Here is an 18,642-nt window from a genome sequence, read left to right on the forward strand (position 1 = left end):
ACAGGCTTTAAGAGGGTTTATCAGAGGTCACCATGAAGTAAAATAATTCGACATAATTCACCAAGATTGAAATGTAAGCAATTGACCTCATCGTTTAATTCTTGTATTCCTTTGGTAATAATAGTTCTTGTTAATATGTCGATACTATTTTAGCTTCTAATTTTGTACCCACTCTATATGAACACGGACACGGGTTATTACATTACAGTTACTTGGAAAATTATATGTACGAACGTTTTTTTTTTCGAACCCTAATTAAGAGAACAGGTTATATGCGTCCTTGTACCTTCAATTACCCGGATGTAGCGTCAAGGAGTTTTGAGAATTCATGTTCTTAATTAAATAAGACAATTACATGTATTCTCACATCCCAAGTCTGGTGGAGAATTTAATATTCAATCTTTTTGAGAGTCTGGTGTTGTGTCTTAGCTTATGTGCGTTAGTTATTTGGATTGTTGTGTCCTCTTTTAGCGAAGAAACTTATCCTAAAAATATTAGAAAATCTACCTTTATGATTAAGATTTTACGTAAAATAAATCAGTTTTATCTGTTCTCACACCCCAGTTGTCTGAGGATAGATGAAAACATAACTTTTGACTCATTAAGAATAAATAATTTGATCTTGTGTAGCAGTATTACCGTTCCAATGCCCTCACTTGGCTAAAGCAGACACAGCCTACGAACTTCTGAGACTCTGATCTCAGCTCCGGAACTCTCAGCCTCACAAACAGATCTCATCTTCCGCCTCCCAAGTACACCATTATTGCACCTGCAAGATGCGTCTCGTTTACTTACCTGTGAATAGAGTTCATTTGCTAAAAGCTTTGGAGGCGGTACGTTGTACCTAGCAAGGTAAAAGTAAGTCTTTTAAGGCTTAACTGTGTTCTGTGTCTGTTATTACTGCGATCAACTCTAAAATAAATGTTACTTGAACAAGAAACTTTTTGTGCTTATATATATATATATATATATATATATATATATATATATATATATATATATATATATATATATATATATATATATATATATATATATATATATATACATACATAGAGAGAGAGATAATGTGTGTATACAAAAAAATACATTCCATAGCGGTAAACTCTACGTCTGTCACCATACTGTACACAAGTCACAGACCCCTGGACCCTTGGACAGTGGACCTCACCTCGGGACACAAGTGTCAATAAGTGAGCCAAGTTATTCATTCTTTCTTCCCATTCTCTCTTTCCCCTTCCACCTTTTCCTGTCAATCCTCCCGATGATTGGGAATAATATACAGAAATCTCAAACAATCACGAATCAGCCACAACTTACCTCACATCTCTTCATTGTGTCCATTTATGTCTAAGTTATGACGTGTTATCTCATCACATAAAACATCTTCAACAACATTTAACAATATATTTACATTTACAGCCACAAGACATGATGGAGTTAAACTATAAAACAATTCATAATTAATCCATTGTTTTTTTGTTTTTTTTACTATCTCAAGAAAATTGGTTATTGACCTTACTAAACCTGACCTAACCTAACCTAACCCTCAAAGGCAGATAACATACATCAGTATGTAAAGGGCGGCGGATATTACGAACTTAGGCGGAACGATAATTTTACTCACTCAATTTCCATTCACTTTCTGATCTTCACATCACAGCCTTCTGAAGTTCCGAGAGAGAGAGAGAGAGAGAGAGAGAGAGAGAGAGAGAGATCAACCTCATCAAATATAAAACATAAAAGGACATAGCTGGGATGTGATCATTAGATCAAATATACTTAATAAAAATTTGGAAATTTATCCTTAAGACCTGGAGAAAAAACTTTATTTTCTCATCTTGACTACTAAAGAAAATTTCCTCTATTTCTTTATTTACTCTATTGTTATTCTGTTACTTTATTCTTTTATTCTATTACTTTATTCTTTTATTCTATTACTTTATTTACTTTTACTCTATTTTACTTTATTACTTTATTTACTCTGTTACTTTATTATTTTATTTACTCGCGAAATTGTCAGGCTTCACTCGGGTTAGGTCTATCCTGCATAACCTCACCCAAATTTAACCTTGACCGCTGACTTCCATCGACAACTTCTGAAGCCTTAACCCCCTCATTTAATACTGGGGTCAGCTTTAACCTTCCTGATATAATACTGAGGTCAGCCTTAACCTCCCTCATTATATATATATATAAATATATATATATATATATATATATATATCATTATCCTGACCTGACTTTAACACGAGGGAAATATTAAACACATTTAGAGCTTCAGCGTTTGTCTGTTCCTGAGTTATAGCTGCTGACAGACAGACAGGAAGATGAACATATATGCCTCCTGGTGTCAGTAGCGAGGATATATAAACTGAACTCTTTGTTGAAAGTTGTTTTATATTCAACATTTAAATATATGAACCTTTTAGGCACGAATCCTTGTACACAAGATACATAGGAGGACACGAACCCTTAAACACAAGATACATAGGAGGACACGAACCTTTAAACACAAGATACATAGGAGGACACGAACCCTTAAACACAGTATACATAGGAGGACACGAACCCTTAAACACAAGATACATAGGAGAACACGAACCCTTAAACACAAGATACATAGGAGAACACGAACCCTTAAACACAAGATACATAGGAGGCCACGAACCTTTCAACACAAGTCAGAGGTTAAGACGCTTTAGTAGTAGCTGCCGATGCTCTGGTTAAATGCTACCTTTAACCTCCTGAAGAAAGACACAATTACGTATTGATCTTGGTGTAGTGGAAGAACCCCCCCCTTCCCCCTCCTCCCTTCCTTCCCCTCCACCCTTCCTTCCCCTCCACCCCCTCCTTCCCCGTCTCTATTTCACCCTAAACTAACTCTAGGTGTGACCTTACCTGCCCAAGTCTTTCCACGTTCGAACTCTCTACTTCTCTAGTCAGGTGTCAGTGAGAGAGAGAAAGAGATGTATATATAAAGTAAAAGAGACATAGAAACATAAAGACAAAGAAGAAAAAAATATAGATAAAACCAGAAAGACAAGGCAAAAAGATTGATGTAGTTTATTCAGAAGCAACTTTAAAGGCTTAATGGCATAGTTACACACATAGGTAATATTAGTACCCAGTTGGCATGTGTAACATAATGTTTGTTGTTTGTTATATTTTATCAAATTTATGGTTAATCAGGTGAAAAATACCTCGTATTTTATTTGAAAATATATTTATTTCTCATACAAATACGGACATTAGTATACAAGGTTTATTTTACAATATAGCTGTTTTCTAAAGTTTATCTAAGGTAAGTCATTAATGAAAATATAACAACTATCCACTCACCAGAAACTTATAAAGATCTGCCGCTCAAGCTTACCGATAACCCCTTATGTACACTCTTAGATGGGTAAATAATACATAATGAAATGAACAATATATATATATATATATATATATATATATATATATATATATATATATATATATATATATATATATATATATATATATATATATATATATATATATATATATATATATATATATATATGTATGTATATATCCGTTAACATGGCAATTTTTTAATTTTTTCGAGAATAATCGTGAAAACAAGCATTCATTATTAGTTAACGTATCCAGAGGAGAAGTAACCTATGACAAATATAACACGTAACGTTCAATAAATAATGAGCTTTGGAAATCACTGAGTGGGAAAACACCTGGTAAACACCTGTGTCACCCTATCCATTGCCAGGAGTCACAGGTCAGTCGAAGTCACGACTCAATATTTACATTAGCTATAAATGTCCCTCGTAAGCTTCTCCTGCTCTCTAAATCGTGCCAACAGTCACACTAACTTTGTTCTCACCAGTCACAGCAATACGAACTTGATATATATATATAGTCATCAACAACAATCATAATACTCTCTGTCTCCATACCTCAAATATACACGATATAATATGTATTCTTTATGGAACAAATGTACACAATTGAATAAGTTTTATATGGACAAAAATACACATTCCAGGAACTGGTGGAAAACATCTGGGGGTTCCATGAACGTGTCTCTCCAGCAGGTGCCCCTGGACAAGGTTTTTCAAGATTTCACCACTGGCTTTGTACAAGTGACTCACTCCACACGCCGGACACACACGAGGGCAAGTCCATCACAACAACCTGAGTGACAGAGGCTCAACACACGAGTCTCTTCATCCTGGTGTGCCTCAGTGGTCTTGTCAAGTCTTACCATCAGCTTTTCATGGGGAACAAAATACTTGTCTCAAACACACACTAATCAGAAACCAAACGACTTTCTCTCTTTGTTTTATGGCGAAAAGTGTGTGTGTGTGTGTGTGTGTGTGTGTGTATGTGTGTGTGTGTGTGTGTGTGTGTGTGTGTGTGTGTGTGTGTGTGCGTGAAAGGAATCACATCACGACTTCGTCTTTGGTATGAGAATAATAAAGTTTTGTTTAGTGTTATATAGGTTAACTTGAATCTCACTTCAGTCCTTTGATAAAACTGAGAAAGAGAGAGACAAATAGAGGTTCTACTGGAGACGTAAAAATATTCGAAGAAAGAAGAAGGGAGAAGAGGGCAACAAGGGGAGTAGAAGGACACACACAGACAGAAACAGGAGAGGGATATAAAGGAACAAGAGACAGAGCTAAAGGAGACACAAAGAATGACGAAGAAATAAGAATATAAAACTGACTTATACGAGACGGAAAGGGGCACTAGAGAAGACCTCCTTTCACAGCATCATGTAAGAGGTGCGACAGGTGAAGCTCTCTCACCTGAGCTCGAGAACATTGTCACCAGCAGGGAAAAAAATATTAAGTGTGAGAGAGAGAGGTGGTGAGGAGAGGGTCGCGCCACTCCACTCTTGAGCCCTGGCAGCTGAGATGGCGCTATTGTTTATCATGATGCTGGATGACACTTTGTTGATTTTACTTTATCTCCGTGGAAGAAAGATTTATATATTGTATTTTTTTTAAAGGAATAAACTAAGAAAAATACATTTTATCTTTTACCTCTACGTTTTAAGTTTGTCATTTGTTTTATTAATTGTTCAGTATTGAGGAATTAATTATTTTGTTTTGTGGTTTATCATGTTTGTTGGGGGATTTTATCTATGTGAAGATGTTTAGGTTGAAGGCTGGGGTAAAGATGTTCGTCTTCTAAGTCAGTGTTAAGAGAGACGCACTCTACCATGGCCGGGTATATTACCGCCAACCCAGGTGACCTTCCCACGCCTTACCTGTTACTCTAACCCCCTGAAGGTAGTCAACCTTAATAGCTCTCCTGCTACACCTATTTGGCAGATAATCAACGTACAGTGTCTTAAATATTTAATATTTTACTTTTTCATTTATCATGTACTTATACTATTCACTAAAATGTCTCTAGAATCCTGATATATTTACCTACAACTGCTGATTGAAGAGGAAGAATTATGTTATGAGTTTGAATATCGTTGGACCTAATACAGCTTATGGATGTTAAATAATGTTTCACTTAAGAGAATATGCTTTTCTTAAGATGAAAACACAGGTTAGATGTTGTATATGATCCGCTGCGTTTAGTTTGGCGTCTCGTATCTTCACTGCTAAATATTACATCTTGGGTTGACTCAGGTCTTGGGTGGAGACAAGGCTGACTGGTGCTTCTCTGTTGTTTTATATCATTGCTCTGAGTCTCATCCACATTTAAACACACGCCATCGATAACATATAACACTGACTGGTTAACACGAGGACCCCACAGCACACTAACATCATATCTTTATACGACCAAATGGCACACACCGATATTGTTACCAGTGCTGACACTTTTATCATGGCGAAATAACATATCCAGCACAGCGTGGAACTTACTGATCGTGTCGAATGGTTTACTAGCGTTTAACACTTTTGTTGGTAAAGACGAAAACCACCTTCAGCATCTTGACCTCTCCCTGGTGATGGGAAACATTAGTGCATGTTCACATGATCGTGGGGGAGGAAGATGACTCTTAACAGCCACTTAACACCTGTAGTATCTCAGGTAAACTGATACCTGTTCCACTTGTTTCAGTCATCCATCTCAGGTACGTATTTCATAACCCATTCTCCAAAACTCATCTCTCCTGCCATGCGATCATCCACAGGTAAGGAATGTTAACATCGTTTGTTTTTCTTTTTTTAGTTTCATAACAACACAACGTTGATGATACGAAGTCACTACCGTGTTTTAATTCACAGGTGAGGACTCAAACAGTATTATTTTCCTTTTATTGTGATCCCAACGATGTCCGTATCTGCTTTATCGATGGCAAGACATTGGTGAACTGCCGAAATCCTGTTGATCCATGAAATAGCACTGTAGATGCCACGACAGTGTCCGGGTCCTCCTGGAGAGAGAAACGTGGCTCACTATCCCTTGCCTCGGGTCAGTCCCAATCTTCGGTAACCAATCACCGCAGGGCAACACCTAGAACTGGAAAGACTGACACTCGGATTCTACAACGAGGTCAGATACTTGGTGAAGGTCAAGGATCACCTGCAGTTCCTACAAGGCGATGAGTGCCACCAGGGAGGATATGAGGGCCATACTGAGGCGGTACTGTACCTCGGTGGCACTGGCCCGCTGCATGGCCGCCGGAGTCTCGCCTGTGAATAAAATATCACTTAAATCACAAACGCTATTAACTTCTTATGAAATGTCATGTTTTAATAATTAATGCGTAAGTTCATAGCGTTATAAACACAGCAGTCAGACACTAGTGAGGTGTAGCCATGAGGAAAAATCTGAGAAAATGGTTCATACTACAGAAATAAAACTGAAATAGTGAAGAGAAATGAGGAAAGGTTGGATGAGCGACTTAGGTGATAAATGATAGGACGGAGAGATGTAATTGAAAAGGGTGTAAGATGGATGGAAGTGAAAAAATAAAAAGAGAGAGAGGAGGCCCGAGAAATTTGGAGAAGGAAAACTAGTGTGGCCACGAACCCTTCAACTAAAGTATGATTAATAAAACACAGACGAAGAAGAGGAGTAAAAAGGAGGAGAGGAAGAAGAAGGACAACGATAATACAGAGAAGAAGAAGAGGACAACAGCGAATAACAAGAAGATGAAGAAAAAGAGTAAAAAAAAAACTTACCTGTAATAATGTGGAGGGAGACGGAGGCAGGGCGGGCATTAGCAGGCTGACAGGTGTAGTTCCCGCTGTCTGCCTTGGTCACCTGTGAGATCCTCAGTTCGCTCTCACCCACGCTATTCACCACCGTTATCTGCAGGTTAGAGAATATGTTGGTACACTGTGTGGAAGGGAGATATACAAAGAGGCAGCTGGCTCTCACCCATCTTGCAAGAGAGAGAGAGAGAGAGAGACGGTCAGATAAACAAACAATGAAACAGAAGGGAAAATTGAAACGATAAAGAAGAAACGATAGAACAAAAAAAATCATGAATAGATAATAAAAAGACAGAACACACACACACACACACACAGATAAACAATGAAATAGCGAGACAAGTGATAAGCTAAAGAGACAAGTCAGAGAAAGGCGGAGAGATAAGGGAGAGACGCAAACCCCCTCGCCACTGTCACCAACACCCCTCTTCCTTCTACCCCAAGAACCGCGACCTCAAAGCTGAAGAATATTTACGACCTTAACCATCGACCAGAAACCTAACACTGGCAGACCAAGGACTCATAAGGTACCAATACAGGAAAGCTGAAGGAAATAGAGACTGGGAACAAAAGGAAACTGGAGGTCGTGTTGGAGGAGGTATGGCCTACTTAGTGAGGCCTTCAGGGAGATACGACCTGACCTGAGTCTATTGTGGTCGTGGGTGGTGGGGGAGGTGACTCAGATAGGCCACACCAAGAGTGCCATCAACCTCCTCTGGGACAAGATTTCTTACTCCAGTTACTATTGTTGGGAAGAAGAGCAATCTCCCGCCCACAGTCAGCTCTGATCCCGCCCACAGTCAGCTCTGATCCCGCTCACAGTCAGCTCTCATCCCGCCTACAGTCAGCTCTGATCCCGCCCACAGTCAGCTCTCATCCCGCTCACAGTCAGTTCTGATCCCGCCTACAGTCAGCTCTCATCCCGCTCACAGTCAGCTCTCATCCCTACAGTCAGCTCTGATCCGCCCACAGTCAGCTTTGATTCCGCCCACAGTCACCTCTGATCCCGCCCACAGTCAGCTTTGATTCCGCCCACAGTCAGCTCTGATCCCGCCCAAAGTCAGCTCTGATCCTACCGCAGCCACGTTCTGCCCACACGCCTTGGATTTACTCGGCAGAGGCGAGGAGTCTCTCTCTCTCTCTCTCTCTCTCTCTCTCTCTCTCTCTCTCTCTCTCTCTCTCTCTCTCTCTCTCTCTCTCTCTCTCTCTAAGCTAATTATCGATTCTCTGTCTATCCATTTACCTGTTTAGCTATATATCTCTTTATGTCTCTTTCTATATGTCAATCTTATTTCATTCTAAACTAAATTACACTAACAATTATTCAGTGTCTGACTTAATGAATGGTAGTCTGGTGTATAGAGTGGATAGGAAATACATTAACTTGTGATCTGATAGAAAGCTAGTGAAGAGTTAGTAGTGTGTTAAGTGAGAGGTTGATATAAGTGAGTTACTTGTGTTATTAAGTATAAGTACATCCGATAGGGAGTCTTAGTATCTAATTACGGCCAAAGTTAAAAGCTACAGAGACCACAAGGGCCACCCTATCTTACTCGGTTGTTGGAGTCGTAGTTGACCATGTGTTCGGCGTGGAACCAGAAGACGTAGGTGGGCGGCTCCGTGAAGTGTTTGAGGGTGCAGGTGAGCTGGACGGAGCTGCCAATCTGGACGTATCGCTCAGGCCCGCCCCCGATCTCCGCCACCGCCTCTGATGGTCACATTTACATACATGTGTTATTGTCATGCACACTGAGAGCTGCATAATGCCGTCACACACACACACACACACACACACACACACACACACACACACATATATATATTTACCTATGGTTACATCAGTTACATCCACCACTCAGCGTGTCAGCCGTACACACAAAGACTGGAAAATAATTAGCACTCAAAACTCATACGGTATTTCCAAATCTGTACTCTGTATACACTAAATAACAACTCATGACCTCAAATACATCGTCTTGAACTTATTGCTAGCGTCAGAGACCTTTGTATTAACACCTTTAAGCTCATTAGTAGTGTCTGGATTCTCTGCGTCACTGCCTTGGACTATTGGTTTTTGGTCTCTACGTCAGCTACTCACCGATAACATTAAGCGTGGTAAAGACTCCCATGGGAGGGTGGGCTGACAGCTGACACTCGTAGATCCCAGCGTCATGAGTTTGGGCGTAGCGAACATGCAGCGTCCAATCCTGAGCGTGATGAAGGCACGAGGAGAGAAAAAGAAATAAAAACGAATAAATTTAAGAGAAAGGTGACACATATTGCTAAACTCACCAGTCACATGCCATTAAATCCCTCAGTTATAGTTTATTTCATTGGTGACCTGTAACCTTTGACCTTCTATAATGGAGTGACCAAACACAGTCTCTGCTCTAGGTATTGATCCTATAGACATAACAGTGATTACCCTTTACCAATATATTTAGTCAGTTCTGAAGAAAAAATCTATTCATATTATAAGCCAAACGAGAAATTGCATCAACACGAGAGTAAAGATGTGAGCTATAAAAAGTTATTTTAATTTTTAATATTACAGGTACAGATCTGTGACTAAGCTACAGGTACAATGATGTCTCTATGGAAGACAGACTGACAGTCAGGCAACAATTGTCACCTAAGAGTTGAATTCTGGGGGATAATTTAGCTGTGGGTGGTTGAGGCGACCAACCTTTTCACCGCGTATTATCTGGTGTCAACAAAAAACTCTGTAACACAACACTCTTGCCGCTACTCTATTGCGGAGGTTACACGAGTACTTCTATTTTTCCCTCCATGTTTCTGTTTTTTTTTAACACTGTCCATTTCCAGTAACTTTTCCCGAGTGTAAGTCATGTTGATCACTTCAAGCGAACTGGAGTAAAAACAATCGACACCAATTCGATACATATTAAATCTGTCACAGCTGAGAGTTAGATTACAACAAATCTCGCCTAATACATTTGACTCCAAGCTCGACAAATGAACAGTCACTACTCTGGTTTTTCCCAGTATTTTCAATTTAAACTAACACGAGGGATGAAATGTGTTTTTCCCGCTGTAAAAAAATTATTCAGTAACAGTTAGGTGGCGCGACTCCCAGTGGGAACAGAACAGCGCGATAGTGTTATAAACGTATATATTATTGTGTTTGTTGGGGTCGAACACCTCTCTGCTTTGGGTTCGAATCCCCTATTTTTACGGAAATGGGTACATAATCTGGTACGGTTCTCAATTTATATTTGCTAGAGAGCCATTTGGTAAAGTCTTTGTACAAAATAAACGGACCTTAATACGCAGAGTGTGATGCAGATTATAAACAAAACATAACGCGAGTGTGTTAGGTTAGGTTAGACTAGGTTAGTTGAGGTTACGTTAGGTTAGGTGCAGGTTGAGGTAGTTTGAGATTTGGTTAATCTAAATTAAGGTTCAGTTATATAATGTTAGGTTAATTAGGGTTTGGTTGCTTAGCATACTGTAGATCTGCTTCCATCGCGTCTTTTGTCAATAATGGTGAATTTATACACTCGTTATAACACGCCCGGCCTTCTAGTTAAAAAAAAAAGATTAAAAACTCTCCCCTAGTCGGCAACTAACGCTTGTTTATCAGCAGGGGATATATTACAAGGACAAACACACACACACACACTCAGAGATAAGCTAATATTTTCCCCTCGTTCCTCTTTCATCAGTCAACACATGGCCTTTAATCTGAACCTGTCAAACTAGAATCATAAGTGGCCTGGCTGACACACCCCAGACCTACACCACACTACATAGGGATCATTAACATGTGTGAAGCGACAGAGATGCGACCACTGAAAGTTAATTTTCTTTTGTGTGGGAACCAACAGAAAAGACAGGTGTACTAACGAACACCCAGCACTGTGAGAAGGGAAGGGGAATGTAGATGATTAGATGGAATTAGACAAAGGTACAGTATTGGACAAACAAGGGAACTAGACACTAATACATGGCAAAGACAATAAAACAGGTGAATTAGACAAGGGTAGTGGATGTGGCGGCCAGACAAGGTCAACACCAAAGGCTTCCAGGTAAAATAGTTTCTGCTGATATAGCGTTTATTAACACAAGAGGATACAAATAAGAGACCCGAGAGCATAAAGATATCAGCGAGGGGAGACACATACATATATAAAGGGACGATAATGAACGTGATTAATGAACAATGAAATAAAATTGGAATGCACTTAATGGATAACAACAAAACACTCAGCGACCACTTAGGGGGAGAGAAAGCTGTCTATTACAATTATTAATATAATGTACCGCGTTATTTAGTTACAAGGACTTCAATGTTAAAAACAAAACGTAGTATATTTTGGGCAGAGTTTAGTCGACCCAATACACGACGCTCCTCATCTGACGCTAGGATGGTTTTTTTTATTCGTCATAGAAGGAATGTTTATTTAGTGATTTTTGTGCTTCATAACGCAGCCAATAGCGAACTCACAGTCACCCTTGTTTAGTCCAATGAGTAACTTATCTTAACCCCTATTGAGTACGAAGCCTTTTTAACCCCCTTTTTAACTTATTCCTTGAGTCAGATAACAATGGACTCAAAGAGCTGATAACATTTATTATAAGTATTATGGTAATGTTAACGAGGAACTAATCATTAGCACCTAAATACAACATCCCTCACCTGAGAAGATATCCATTAGTAAGTTAAGTAACGTGAGACTGGGATGAGAAAAACAACCCTTGAGATATTAAGGGTCACCACGATACATACAGCTATCTCTTGACAATATTTACTATATATACACTCCCTCGTGTCTGTGACCCATGACCCATGATCTTCAGTAATGGAGTTGTGTGAATATTTTGGCATCGTGGCATTTTATTTTTATAATGGGATGGTAAGTAATTATTTTATTCATAGTATTTTGAAGCTTGACTTAGTGAGGGTTTTTGTTATTGCTGCTTTTGTTATTATTGTTATTATTGTTATTATTATTATTATTATTATTATTATTATTATTATTATTATTATTATTATTATTATTATTATTATTATTATTGTTATTAGGAGAAGGAGTTCGAGAAAATAACAGGAGGGATGGTGTGGAAAAAGGCACTGAAGACTCAGAGAGGTGCAGGCCCTTTAGGTCTGGATACAAACGGTTGGGGAGTCATCCTCAGCACTAACAAGTTTGGCCCCGGAGCAAGTGATCTCTGCACGGCCATTGCGGCCCTTGCAAGAAAGCTGGCATCCTCGTGCTGCCAACACCTCCATGCTCTGACAGCCTGCCGCCTCATTCCCCTGGATAAGAATCCAGGATGTAGGCCTATAGGAGTGGGGGAAGTGCTGAGGCGGATCATCGGAAAATGCATAATGGAGGTGGTAAAGGATGATGTCAGGGCAACAGCAGGGAACCTGCAAGTTTGTGCTGGCCAACAAGCTGGAGGGGAAGCTGCCATTCACGCCATGACAACGATATTTGAGCAGCGCGATTGTGAGGCCGTTCTCCTGGTGGACGCTTCAAATGCATCCAACATACTTAACCGCACGGCCGCACTGCACAACATCAAGATCAAGTGTCCAAGCTTTGCAATTTATGTTGAAAACGCCTATAGGAATCCATCAGACCTTTATATAGTAAACAACAAGGCTCTAAGAGGGGATACCATCATACAGTCAACAGAGGGAGCAACGCAGGGGGACCCTGTTGCAATGGCAATGTACGCAATAGGCCTATCCGTGCTCCAACACACAATAAAATTTGAAACAACTGAGGTCAAGCAAGTGGCGTACGCTGATGACCTTACAGGAGCAGGAAAAGTGGAGGACATCAAAAAGTGGTGGGACTTGGTAACGTCTCGAGGCCCACAAATAGGGTACCACCCAAACTCCAGCAAGTCTTTCCTCATTGTGAAGCCAGAACATTATGACCGGGCAATGGAGGTGTTCGTTGGAAGTGTCATAAAAATAACAAAGGATAGCCAAAGGCACCTAGGCGCAGTAATTAACACGACGGACTTCAAGACCGAGTACGTAACGGTAAAGGTGAATGAGTGGGTTAGGGAAATCGAAGCTCTGTCTGAGATTGCTAACACAGAGCCACATGCGGCTTTTGCAGCATTCACCCATGGAGTCAAGCATCGCTGGAACTACCTGATGCGCACTATCCCTGATATCGGACCCCTCCTCCACCCTCTGGAAGAAGCTATTAGCGTCAATTTCATTCCCAAACTAGTGAAACACCCTCACTTAACCCCAGCAGAAAGATCACTCCTTGCACTACCACCGAGACTGGGAGGAATGGGACTGACCAATCCAGAGGAGATTGCTGCCACCGAACATAAAAAATCAGTTAAGCTCACGGCAGCCCTCACGGACCACATAATAGCTCAGAACGCAACAGGGGATTTGGATACCAGTGAAGTAAACAAGATTCGAAGGTCCATTACGACAGAACGACAGCATGGCCAAAGTGATAAGTTGCAGCAACTGTTGCTGCAAGTTCCAGAGAATTTGAAGAAAAAAAGTAGCTATAGCGCAGGAGGTGGGCGCCGCGAACTGGTTAAAACTACGTTAATGATAAGGGCAAATGGTTTCAGTCTCAATAAACAAGAATTTACAGATGCCAATGCTCTAAGGTACGGTAGGCCAGAAGAAGGTTTGCCCTCCCAATGCGTGTGTGGCTCTTCCTACGACGTCGATCACGCCATGGTGTGCAAGAAAGGGGGCTTCATATGCATGAGGCATGACGAAGTAAGGGATCTCACAGCAAATATGTTGAAGGAAATCTGCCGTGATGTCATTGTAGAACCGACCCTCCTTCCATTGGACTGTGAGATCTTCCAACATAGGACTTCAAACACATCCAACGAAGCCCGTGTTGACGTCAGTGGTCGAGGATTCTGGACGCGGGGACAGCGAGCCTCCTTCAACATCAGGATTTTTTATCCCATGGCCGCATGTCACCGTAACTTAGCCCTCGATGCTGCACACAGGAGGGACGAGAACGACAAGATAAGGGGATACGGGGAGAGGATTCAGAACATTGATCAAGGCAGCTTCACTCCTCTAGTGGTCACAACCTCTGGTGCGATGGGACCAAGTGCAAGATGCTTTTACGCCAGACTCGCGGAGGTGATCTCCGAACAGAAGCAGCAGCCCAGAAGTTGTGTTACAGCCTGGATGAGATGTCGACTGTCCTTCTCTCTCCTTCGGTCGGCTTTGCTCTGCCTCAGGAGAACGAGAGCTTCGGCCCCAAAGCCGATAGCAGCTGCAGATATTGACTATGAGGCTACAGTCACTGAATGCCGCATAGATCTACGGCTCAACTAATTCACCACAGCTAGGATAGCTACTTATATATTAGGATATTTAATATTAAGGTAATAAAATGGTGGCGAAGGTGTGGCTATTGGGGGAGGCTGGAGGCCACGTTTAAAAAAAAGTAATAGTAGTAGTTTATTATTGCTATCTATTACCATTATTACAGCAATCATCTCTCATTTACTCGTTGCCAAAATTACTCAACCTCACCATTTTGCATCGGAAACAAAAGTTAATCTAACATGCGCTTTTAATTATAATAATAACGTGTGTGTATACCGACCACACACACTGATCCTTTATTAAACACCACTTAATGTAAACATCACAGAGATTAATCTTACACTTTTTTTATTCCCCGCCCGGTTCATGGATGCATCTCTATTTACACATCATTTCGTGTGTTTGTCATACACAAGGGGGCAGCAGTCTAGGCCAATATTTGAGGAGGGTTTTTCACGCCCGCTCTTGCTGCAGGTGAATTGCGAACCACATTAATTTTCGGGAATAAATTAGCAATACTTTGGTTCTCATTGGTAAGTTTTTAGGGGGTGGTCAGGGGATGAGGGGGTGAGGTGTTTGTTCATTATTTTTAGATGCGAGTTTTTATATAAAGGGAAAGAGAATGGGAGAGAAGGGGAGCAGGAAAACAAAAAAAGAGAGATAACAAGAGAAATTGTATAGTTTTATCTACTATACCGTACTTAAACAAACATCTTAGAGCGCAGGTGTCAGCCAAGAGCTATCAACACCACCTAAATACCAGCTCCGAGTTACAGTCTCACCCAAAAGTTCGTTAACTCTCCCAGCCATCTATTGCTGTACTGCTTGCTTCAGTTGTATGAAACTGTCTCGGTACCAACCAGAACATGGAACCGATACGAATGACTCTAAAGGTTAGAAGTAACAGACTCAAGTTCATAAATCTGCAGCAGGCAGTGCAGCAACAGCTGGCTGGTAGAGTTAACAAACTTCTAGGTGAGACTGTACCAGCACCCACAAGTACCAGCCACTAGGTACCAGCACCCACCCAGGTGCTGATATCTAGGTAGCACAAGGGGCGTTAAAAAGGCGAGGCTTACCTGTGTCTTCTCCGAGAAGGTTACCTGGAAGCGTTCGTCGTTGGAGTAGGTATTAGCGCCCACCGTGATGATGTGATGGTCTCGCCTTCTTATCCACGATACCTGAGTGAACACACAAATGAACAACACATTAGTTAACCCAGGTGAACCAGGTAGTTAACACACTGGTGAAGCTAATAGTTAACATACAGGCGAACGTACTAATCAAACCACACGGGTACATATGTTAACACCTTGTAATTCATTATTTGTTATTGTAAGACACCATATCTGACACAAGCTAACACTGTCTTATCGCTCATGACCAACACACACACACACACACACACACACACACACACACACACACACACACACACACACACACACACACACACACACAGGTGAACATGGAAAAACCCGACCCTTTACCACGTTATATCTCCCTATGAAGCTCCATATGTCAGTCAGCAGCCACCAGAGCATCCCGCGTGTCACATGACCGTAAAGTGAGAACAGGGAAGAGAGATAAGGTGAATTAACAAGGCAAATGAGATATGAATCAATGGGCGGCCCAGAGGCATTTTAGACCGACCTCCTGTAGAGAATAGGTCCCTGATGGAGGTGCGATAAAGGAGGGAACATAACACACACACACACACACACACACACACACACACACACACATTACAAACATCATAGAGGGGTAAATTCAGCTAAGACAGTCATACACAAGTGGAGGTAACTCTACCTAAGATAGACATAGTGAGAGTAACCGAGGGAAGGGTGAGACTGACGTAGGGAGGAGTGAAGGATGGGAGAGGATATCTAGGACAGGAGAGAGTGATGAATGTGACGTTCAGCTGAGGTGAGGAGAAAAATGCATCAAGAAAGGCTTTGGTGGTGGTGGGGGGGGAGAGGGGGTGCACAGACACACACACACACACACACACACACACACACACACACACACACACACACACACACACACACACACACACACACACACACACACACACACACACACACACACACACACACACACATACACACACACACACACACACACACTGTCAGCATCAAACTGTCTTTAAAAATAGGAAAAAGTTGTTTACCGTCAGATCCAGAACTCGTCATTAATATGATTGGTTCATACAGTAAACTCGGGGAAAATATTTTTCTGTTATTGTAACACATATAATCCAGTGTTTGTTTATTTATAGCCGGGAATATTGCAACCACTATCTCCATCATCAGTACTATCACCACCACCATCATCATTATCATAGTGCCTTCCATCATCACCACCACCACCATTATTACAATCGCCACCACAATGTCTTCTACCACCACCACTATCACCAGCACTACCATTGTGAAAGTTGTTATTCCCATTACTCTCTGTAGTTCCCCCTCCTGGGATTATTTAAGTGACCTGTACCACCTGATCTTCAATATTTCTCTCAACATTATTTTTCTTTCCACAAATAAATGTTATGTGTGGATCTCTGGATTGGCTCGGTCTTAATTTGAATCCTGACGTGTGGGCAAAACTCCTATTATGATCGAGCCGCTGGTGGTGTAGTCACGGAGAGCAGGAGCCTAGAGGGTTTATTCTGAGTATCGAACACAAAAGGTTTTATTCCCTGGATAGAAAGTACTGTACCTACTCATGACATCTCCAAAATGTGTTGCTGCTGGGTCAGAACTCTGGTTTAAACCTCGAAATTGCCCACCAGAGACGGGAAAAAATGGTGCTCAAAAAATGGCTAAGTTCTCAAAGCACTTAACTCGACAAAGGTAGCAGCTAATGGTTTTTGGTTAGTGGGACTTAAATCGACTTTTTTCCACACCTGTTGAGAAACTTTTCGCCGCCAAGACTTATTCTACTATCATCGAAGAGTTTTGAACTGCGCGCTCAGCTTCCTGTGATTTGCTGGTGGACGGTGAGAGGTCAGAGACGATAACATTCTCTGACGTCACTTCGGCTTACGTCACCTGATTCACGTTCGACGCTATCAGACTTCTCCTTCGTTTATGTCATGACAACATTATAGCTGAACCGTAAATAGATGAAGGGTACAGTGATATAAACAAATATATTTAATTATAGTATAGAAGAAATGAGCGTATGTTTATGTACCGTAGTAAGACACGAAAATGTCATCAGACCTAAAATTACATTAAATTCTTCCATGTAATAAAGTGGACACACTGAATTCCTGTCTCCTATATTACAGTCTAGTTTATTCTTGTTTTTTTTTCGTTATAAAATTTTGCAGGTAAAACACAGAGGCTCTGATATAGAAATTTAACATACGTGGAAAGCTTTATAGGAGGAGATATTATTTTAAATCATAGTTTATCTTCATATAATTAAAGCAAAAACTAATTCTTTCAGAGAGAAGGATGATGGAGTCTTATTTTACATTGGTGTTATATATTACGGCAGATCTGTGACTCCAACACCTTTTTTTTTTATCTAAAACTCGGGAAACCGTAAAATTCAAATTTATGCGCATATCTGCTTTGTAACACACAAGCCTTTCATCTACAACACACACGACGCATTAAACCTGTATTTTGGCTTCGTTTAGGTTCTCTTGAGTGAAATTATTTTTGGCTGGGTTAGTCAGCTCAATGCTCGTGTTTCCTGACATTTTTTTCCCCGCTTTGTAATGTGAGTTTGATGCCCATAAAAAATAAATAGAAGCTGAATTCGTTTTGGTTTTGTTAAGTGACTTCGGTTTTGTTTTGGTTTTATTTGAGTCAGCAAAAATCCAATCTGTACCGACATGACCGAGCTGACTGATGAGTGTATTTTGCACGTGAGGAATATATCTGTTTTTCCTATGATCAGTTTTTAGTCATCAACATTATCAGTTTGTTATTGGTCTATAATATTCCTACTGAAATAAAACCGGGAAATATTCGCCACAGTCAAATACTACGTTTAATTCAACTCTCTCCATGTAACTCAGTGACTCTACACGATCACTCTGCCTGTCTCTCCCTCCCATCTCTGACTTCCCCTCCAGAACTGGCCAGCAACATTGAGGTTAGGTTTGGTTAGGTTAGGTTAGGTTAGGTTATGTTAGGTTAG

General features: G+C 40.8%; 1 protein-coding gene across 3 annotated transcripts in view; it reads right to left on the reverse strand.

Annotated features, from left to right (window-relative positions):
• Positions 1-3,209: 3,209 nt before the first annotated feature.
• Positions 3,210-18,642, reverse strand: part of LOC121865942 (zwei Ig domain protein zig-8-like) — a 92,995-nt gene continuing 77,562 nt past the window's right edge. For all 3 annotated transcript variants that reach the window (XM_042365510.1, XM_042365508.1, XM_042365509.1), the window contains 5 exons: positions 15,561-15,662; positions 9,274-9,382; positions 8,729-8,883; positions 7,143-7,272; positions 3,210-6,650 (listed from right to left, as the gene is read on the reverse strand). In XM_042365510.1, the coding sequence (XP_042221444.1) occupies positions 6,550-6,650; positions 7,143-7,272; positions 8,729-8,883; positions 9,274-9,382; positions 15,561-15,662 (597 nt within the window). In that variant the 3' untranslated portion in view covers positions 3,210-6,549. The remainder of the gene's footprint in view (positions 6,651-7,142; positions 7,273-8,728; positions 8,884-9,273; positions 9,383-15,560; positions 15,663-18,642) is intronic.

Source organism: Homarus americanus, unplaced genomic scaffold (genome assembly GCF_018991925.1).
Source record: "Homarus americanus isolate GMGI-L3 unplaced genomic scaffold, GMGI_Hamer_2.0 scaffold2937, whole genome shotgun sequence".
In the NCBI taxonomy this organism is placed as follows: domain Eukaryota; kingdom Metazoa; phylum Arthropoda; class Malacostraca; order Decapoda; family Nephropidae; genus Homarus; species Homarus americanus.